The following is a 7,615-nucleotide window of genomic DNA, read 5'->3' as shown; positions in this document are numbered from 1 at the left end:
TCAGTGCTTTGGCAACTTGTATCTTGACTTGTTACTCATCCGGTGAACTCGACGGGAATTTACAGCTGGTGTAAGAGGATCATCTGCTCGTGCAGCACAGCACCTGGGGCCAGCAGAGCTCTGCCATGAGGATTTGATGCAGCTGAAGGAAAAGAGGCAGCAGCACGCAGGCGGAGGAGGCTCTGCAGCCTCTCCACTTCCCCCCAGAACATACCCGCTTCTTCCTGGAGAGCAGTGGACAAGAAGAGAACCATAAAAGCTGGTCCTTAATTCTCCCGACTGCTGGGCTGTAGAATTTGTTATTAACCCTCTCTCTTGTCTCGGAGACCTGATTTCACTTTCTGCTCTGCTGGTGTCTGTTCCTCAGCAGAGCTCCCGCTGGCGGCAGCCGTACAGAAAGCCCAGAGCAGGTCGGAGTCCATTAACTACTGCACTGTACAATTCCGCACAGGGCAGGCAGGAACACTTCAGACACAGAGAAAGAAACGGGGAAAAACAAAGGAAAGGGCATTTAATGTTTGTTTTTAAATCACAGAGATTAAATACTTCTATTAATATCTGCTAGAAATTGCTCATAGAGATTCTGGCATATGTCATTATGGCACATAATTCCACTACAAGTATCTGTCATCTTTCCCTGAATTGCTTATCGCTCCTTTACGTTCTCCGAGCGAAGTGCAGCACAAAGCTTTGGCGTGTCTGGTGTCACCACCAAGAAACAGTCTCTTTGCACTAACAGCCATGTGCAAAACTTCCTTTTGTTTTTTTTTTTTCATTGAATTACTTTACCTTGTGTGAATGCTTCATTTTATGCATCATTTTTACAGTCTAAGTGGTCCCCGAATACAGAAAAATCTAGGGGTGCATGAATGATGATGTTTTGACATGAATGTAGGATTCCAGAATTGGCAGCTAAAAATGAAAAGAACATCACAAAACCAATAATACTTTCACAGCTGCTCTTCAGTTTTCCAACTTCTGTTGACAGTTTATTAGCAAGATCTTGCTCCATACTTTTTGACTTGAGGCCTTGTACAAATCTGGCAGGTCACTTCGTTGTTCGGACTGTAAGTTCCGGGATCACAAACCACTGCAAAGAGAACACAGTCAGCGTTTCAGCCAGCTGCCCGCCGCCTCGGCCAGGGCTGGGACCGTCACACACCACCACGTGCCTTCCCAACACCGTTAGTGAGATCTCCTCCTTCCCAAGCTCGCCGAGCCTGCCCCTCGCTAAATATCCCGAACTCCAGAACTAGCAGTAGGTGCTGCTGGCAAAAGACCTTTTAAAACAGCTGCGTGTTTTCTAGCAACACTACCGTTAAGGTAACTGCTTCTTATTTGCTCTGTGTCCTGCGCATAGTAACTCACCAGTGACCTGGAAGGAAAAAAACCCACTTCACTGCTTCCACTTACTCTATTTGGAAATACAGCTACACCTATGAGCGCACTAACACACGCTGCCAGCTTGTTTTCTGTTCCTATTGTTTTGGGTTTTTTAAATCTGCGATGTGAATGTCTTTGCAAAAGATGAATGGAGATATCATTGCTTTTGACACTGATATTTACCAAATACTCTTCAGAGAAACCTGTATCAGAGCTGATAAGCTATATTTAAATTGATGTGTTTTATATTTACCACAGCAACTAGCGCAGCTCTTGTGGGTGATGTCGTTTTTCCCAAAACCTGGTCGACAACTGTCAATGTGAATAACTGAGAAACTGTTGTCCACATAGTGTATTGCAGGAACGGTTTGAAACTCGTGCTTCAAAGCGTACGTCTGCTTATTGAAAAACTCTCCAATTCGATCTCTTGCCTAAAATTCAGAAGCATAGGAAGACAAAGAGTCAGTTGTTTTTTCTTGATTTAAAAAGATCAGTAAATATTTTATAGTCCTGATTCTGACCTGTCACCTTAACTGGGAGTTGTCCTTTGGCTTCAGGAGGCCTGGAATCAGACCCAGTGTGCAATCTGATAGCATGTTTTAACATTAAGAAGCCAGAGAGAACAGATTTTTAGAAATCCGCTACAGTAGATTTACTTTAAACTGTATTCCGTTTACCAAATCATAAATCAAAGATTTAGTTTAGAGAACTGGAAGTTCAGTATACTAAAATAAATACTGATGTTTAGAATTCTTTATTCTTAGAAGTAAATATAAAGGAAATAATGAGCCTGATTTTTTTTTTTTAATTGTTTGGATCAATTTGACTTTTAAAAACACTTTTCCATCCTGAACGGAATTATTTGAAATCCATGAATCGTCATTTACAATTATATTAATCCCGTAAAATCTAGGTGAAGCTGGATTACTACCAGTCACATCTATAGATGCTAAGGCAGAGATTTGTGTTAAATATGCAGAGAAGACACAAGGGTGGCTGACACAGAACCTCTTGAACTCTCGTGTTTGTCACATCTTCACAATCGTAAGGAACCTGGTGGCAAACTTCTTCCCATCCTGGTGCAAAAGGATTGACTACAGGTGGAGAGGGAAAAAAGACACATGTACGTGTGTTGAAGAATATATTACAATGAACTCAAACACCTCAAGCAGGTATCTTCAGGTTCACTTTAGAAAACATCAACAAATAAAATGCGTTACTGCTTTTAGCACCTTGCAGTGCTCACTTCATCCTATCGTACTCTCTTAATTTTGCCTCTAATTTGTGAAGAATGCTGATTTTTTTTTTTTTTTTTACCTGTCACCATCTGCCGTCAGGATCATGTTCTGAAAGTTCTTTTGATTGGGTGCCTTTGAATGTTGAAAAATGAGTGACTGATAAAAGGAGGAAAAAACAGATTTGGTCCCGGTGGTTTCTATCCAGTTACTTAAATTGCTCTGTTCCAGTAAGAGTCACAGGTCAATCGATAAAATAATGGGGGCAAACATATGCTAAGCTAACAGGAAGAATGGAACTAAATTCTCACACAGTACCCTCACGTTACAGAAAGGACTAAAGTTTTACATAAACTTAAAACCTTTGGGTCCTCAGTTTGTTCTGAATGTTTCTTGACTTTACTGCGGGGAAAATGGCCACGAAACGGTTCCATAACCTGCTGGATGGTCCCTCTTGGCACATGACGAGAACAGATACAGGACAGAATGTGGTCAAAGCATTAGTGAATAATTTCCTTTCCGCAGCGATAAAACATCTTCAAAACAGGGCAGCCATCAGGGTTGGTTTAACCTGTTTTGCAAGGCAATACAGCCACATCAGTATTACCATAAGGGAACTGTGAGGCTCTTGCTTTTAACCTCTGTGCAGTTTCCTAGAATCAAGCGAAACCACAGAGGTCACAGACTTACTAAAAATCAAATAATGAAAACCAAATATGACCATTTTCCTTTTTTACAAAAAACCCTAAAAATAAAAATCATGGCATCTTATCAGCTATCTCTCCTTTCAACAACCTTCCCAAACCGCACAGCTTGAGAAGCGATGTTTCTCGCTAAGGTTGTTAAGTACAATACTACAAATTCAACATATAAACTGCATTTTAGCTCCATCTGTGGGCTAGTAAGAAAAAATACAAGGACTCTGAAAGAAAGCAGGGAAAGAATTTCTGTTTTCAGATGTTGTTTATAGGACTCACAGGTTCTTTATAAAAGTAAATGATCCCTCCCAAACAAACACTGAAATTTGTTACCTTGAAAACTAACAAATAGTTCATGCAGGAGGCCTTCTTTCGGTATCTTGACGGAATGGCATTTGTAGGACGACTCTATAATGTGGCACGTCAGATCAGAGATGATGTTATTTAAGATTTTCTCTAGTTCCTCAAAGAACTGGCCGTTAGCTGCTAGTTCACATTCCTTTGTAGTAAAGCGAACAAATACCTGGTATGCATGGTCAGCTTCCCTGTATGCTTTAAGAAAAGAGTTTGTGTGTGAGTTCTGCAGTGTAATCACGGATCGAATCTTATACAGAATCTTATCACCTGTATCAGTGTACTTTGTATCTAAAAGATGGGCTCTTGTTCAAAAGTAAACAAATAAATAAAGCTTACTTATTAACCATAAAGAACAAATTTGTCCTTGCCAGAGCTGACTCAAATAGTAAGAGCCATTTTAGTTTGAAACGTACAGGAGTTTATGTGCTTATGTTATGAGGCTCTGCTCCCAAATACTAAAACAAAAAAGGGGGCAAACAGTAAAATAACACAGAACTAGCACGTCTACAAAGTTCTGTAGCTGAAATGGATTGGGATTATGCAAAAATATTCTACACAATTATGGTGTAGGAGTGAATGAATGGTTTTTAAGATGATTTTTAGAAGTGTTTCTGAGGCATTTTTGGAAATGATTTTTTGTGGGGGTGAGGTGATACTGGTGAACGGTGGTTACAGATGGTGGAAGAAGGATCGAGTGTGCTGCTGGAGCAGTTGGGGCAGCGGGCTCACTCTGCATCAGCGTGTGTTCGCTTCGGTAATCAGTCTCGCGGGAGGCTGCACTCAGACACGAGCTTCCTTTTCAGGTCTTGGGTATCACTGGAATTATTGGAGTTCATTTTGTTCTGATTAAGGGTAGAGATTATGATATTCTTTGAGTGTTCATATATTATTGGCGGCAGTTATTTAAAACTTCTTCCAAAGCTGGGAGGGGGTGTGTGTGTGTATAAATAAATTTCTATTCTGGGAGAAAATGTTAACTAATTATCTCCTTTTACCAAGCCTTGCAATAAACATGCACTTCACCACTCACCAAACTACAAAGACTATGGGCAGTAGCGTACTAGTAAGTTAGCGGTCTTACCGTATACCATAAATTTATATGCCTCAAATATTTCTCTCTCTTCTTGTGTCGTAGTTTCTATGATTTTGTGAGAAAGAGTGCAAGTGTAGGCTCCAGACATAGACTCCTTAAAACCCACCACCATCAGCTTTCCTGTTTCTGTAATATGCACGTACATTCGCCCTAGAATAGAAACAGGAAATACTTGATTACTGGAAATGTTCGGTTTCTGATGCGCTGCTCATTTAGAACATTTGGAGATGAGATCTTGCTCTTGTACATAATGGCACTGATCTGTCTTTGTCTGAAACAGTCTAAATTGGGAATTTAGGAATTATTGCAAGTTTCCTTCCTCCTCAAGCATTTGAAAAAAATTAAGGGGAGAAGAGAAACATAGTCTAATGTCAGAGTTTGTGGAAAAATCTGACAAAGGACCAAGTGACTATTCGGACCCACCATCCTATTGCAGGGTGGCGTCGATAGAAACAAGGAAAATATGTGATTTCGTGTACAGTAATCTACTTAGCCATTTGTGGTTGACTTTTTCCTTTGTAAATAGAAAACAGAAACTATTTCTCTATCTCAGCACATTTTCCTGATTGCCTCCCCGCCCCCCGAGGCAGAGGCTGTGTGTAAGTTTGTGAAAAAGTACTCTACGAAGGCCATTCTATTAGTGACTAGGGAAAAAATGGCTACGGCAGGCAGAGTGGAAATCCTTTGTAGTCCGAACAAAGGGACTAACCTTCTAAATTTCTTCCATCTGGACCAATCCACAAATACTTGGGATCTATTACTTCTTCTCGAGAACGAGCCAAATCCATACATACTAGAAATGGGCTATTTGTGAACATCTTAACATACACGTTAACTGCAATACAAGAGAAGAAGGTAAACGACGTGAGATGCTTATATTGAATGAAATCACCAAAATACTCATTTAAAAATAGATATTTAATGTAATGCTATGTTTATTTTTCATGTTTGGACTTGAAAAGTAGAAGGTTAATATTTCACCTCTGTTTGCTCTTATTAATATCATGGAACTGTCCACAGCGTGGCTGGTGCTGACTGCGCGCGCGAGCCGCGTCGGTCCCACGCAAATCACGTTGCAGGGTCGCAAAAAGCACCGGATTTTGACCCTGTTGCTGAGTGGGCAACCCTCATTTAGACATTAACTTTTCCAAAGCGCTTTTAGTAGTGCCATGGGACAAATGTATTTCTAAACCCACCCACCCCTCGTTACTGTATGCTACCGGGATCGTATTTTGGAGTCTCCAGCACTATGTTTAGCTAAGCTTGGTTGTGTCACTTCCATGTGTAGTGCTGTCTATGTAATGATCGCTGTACTTAAAACTCCATTTTAAAAGTCTAGTAAGACCTAAAAAAAATAGGTAAAAAAAGACAAGTTTACCTTCTTGTTTGATATCGCCATAAATGTAATTATTTTCTATTAAATGAACAGAATGTTGCTCTTCCTTAGGTACAGCTCCCACTGCAAGGAAAAGGACTTGGAATGTTACCGAGAAATGTAAATGTGTGCTTGTTAACCTTTTATTTCCTAGTGAGTTTCTGTCTCTTGCCTTCAATCTTCTTTCTCCCCACACTCTTTTCTTAAAAACAAGGGCTCTCACTTCTCGCTGACTTGCCAGTTTTGCGTTAGCGCCCAGGTTGCAAATCGGGCTTCATGTAGCAGGTTCCAACTCAGTTGAGCCTTTCCCTTTGCAAAAAGCCAATAAAATAACTATAAAAATCTAACTAGGAAGCTAAGGCTCTTCACAATGACCCGAGGGAGAAGCAGGACGGGTGCAACATGGCGACCGCGGGAGGGTATTGCATCTCTGAGCACCTGTGAGCCTTTGCCTTTCGGGAAACAGCGGGAGATGTCTGGGCACGAGGGTTTCTGTTACGAGAGCCCCCAAGGGGATGTGAAAATGACTGGAATTTGTGTGACGTCTTTCAGGCCATGGTGGCGGACAGGGACGGCCCTGGCTGACCAGAAGGCACTGCTGGGATCCGCACGTCCCACCTAAACGGGGCTTTACCGTCAACTGCCGAAGGAAGGCCCGGCAAAGGCCTGCTGCCCTCCACAGAGGGCCGCGCCCCGAGCACAGGCGCCCACCGCCCGACCCTCGGCGGCCCGAGCGCCGCAGCCGCCCTCCGAGGAGCTCGGCGCCTCAGAAAGGGCACCCGTCGCCGCGGCCCCGCCGCTCCCGGCCTCGGTACCTCCAGTCGGAGCACCCATGCCTGCCACCACCACCACCGCCGCCGCCGCCATCGTGCCCAGGAGGCCCCCCGGGGGGGAGCGCGGCCTCCCGCCGCCCCCGGCCATGCCGCCGCGCCGCCCTCCCCGCCGCCCCCGCGCCAACGGCCGCCGCGCGGCGCCAACCGCCCTCCCGGCGCGGGGGGGGGCGCTAACGGCCCTGCCGCCCTTCGCGCGCGCCCGGCGCTTCCCGCCCTTCCCCGCTCCTCAGCGCCGCCCGCGGGGCGGGGGCGGCCTCCCCTCGCCTCACCGCAGCGCGTCGGGCGGGAAGGGGGGTCCCGAGCTCCCCGCTCGGCCGCCTCTCTCCCCCCTCACCCACACCCAGCGCTTTTTAAAAGGTCTTTTTTTGTTGCTGCTTCCCGGGCCTGCAAGGCCCCGGCTTGGGGAGCGAAGGACGGCCCCGCTGCCCGGGTGCCGGCCGCCCCCTCCCCGGGCTCCCGCGCTCTCACGCCTTAGCCCCGCGCTTGAGCAACTACCGCGTCTCTCTTCCACAGTGCGTAGTGAAATGTATTTTTGACTCTAAGGTGGTGTTTCCAGCTATGTGGGCAAGGAGCGGAAACTACAGGGGGAGGAGGGAATAGGCTCGGGCATGGGCTGTGGTCTGTCTGCGCCGTGCACTTGA

General features: G+C 44.8%; 1 protein-coding gene across 1 annotated transcript; it reads right to left on the bottom strand.

Annotated features, from left to right (window-relative positions):
• Nucleotides 1–992: 992 nt before the first annotated feature.
• On the bottom strand, nt 993–7,008 carry ZPBP2 (zona pellucida binding protein 2; the record flags this gene model as incomplete). Its single annotated transcript, XM_082010554.1, has 7 exons — nt 993–1,090; nt 1,637–1,814; nt 2,392–2,477; nt 3,650–3,868; nt 4,755–4,916; nt 5,476–5,601; nt 6,957–7,008. The coding sequence occupies 7 exons, from the start codon at nt 7,006–7,008 to the stop codon at nt 993–995; spliced, it is 921 nt and encodes a 306-aa protein (XP_081866680.1).
• Nucleotides 7,009–7,615: the final 607 nt, after the last annotated feature.

Source organism: Phaethon aethereus (genome assembly GCF_964289735.1).
Source record: "Phaethon aethereus genome assembly, chromosome: 25".
Lineage (NCBI taxonomy): Eukaryota > Metazoa > Chordata > Aves > Phaethontiformes > Phaethontidae > Phaethon > Phaethon aethereus.
The sequence above is the reverse complement of the archived record's forward strand: the minus strand, read 5'-3'. Positions and strand labels throughout refer to the sequence as shown.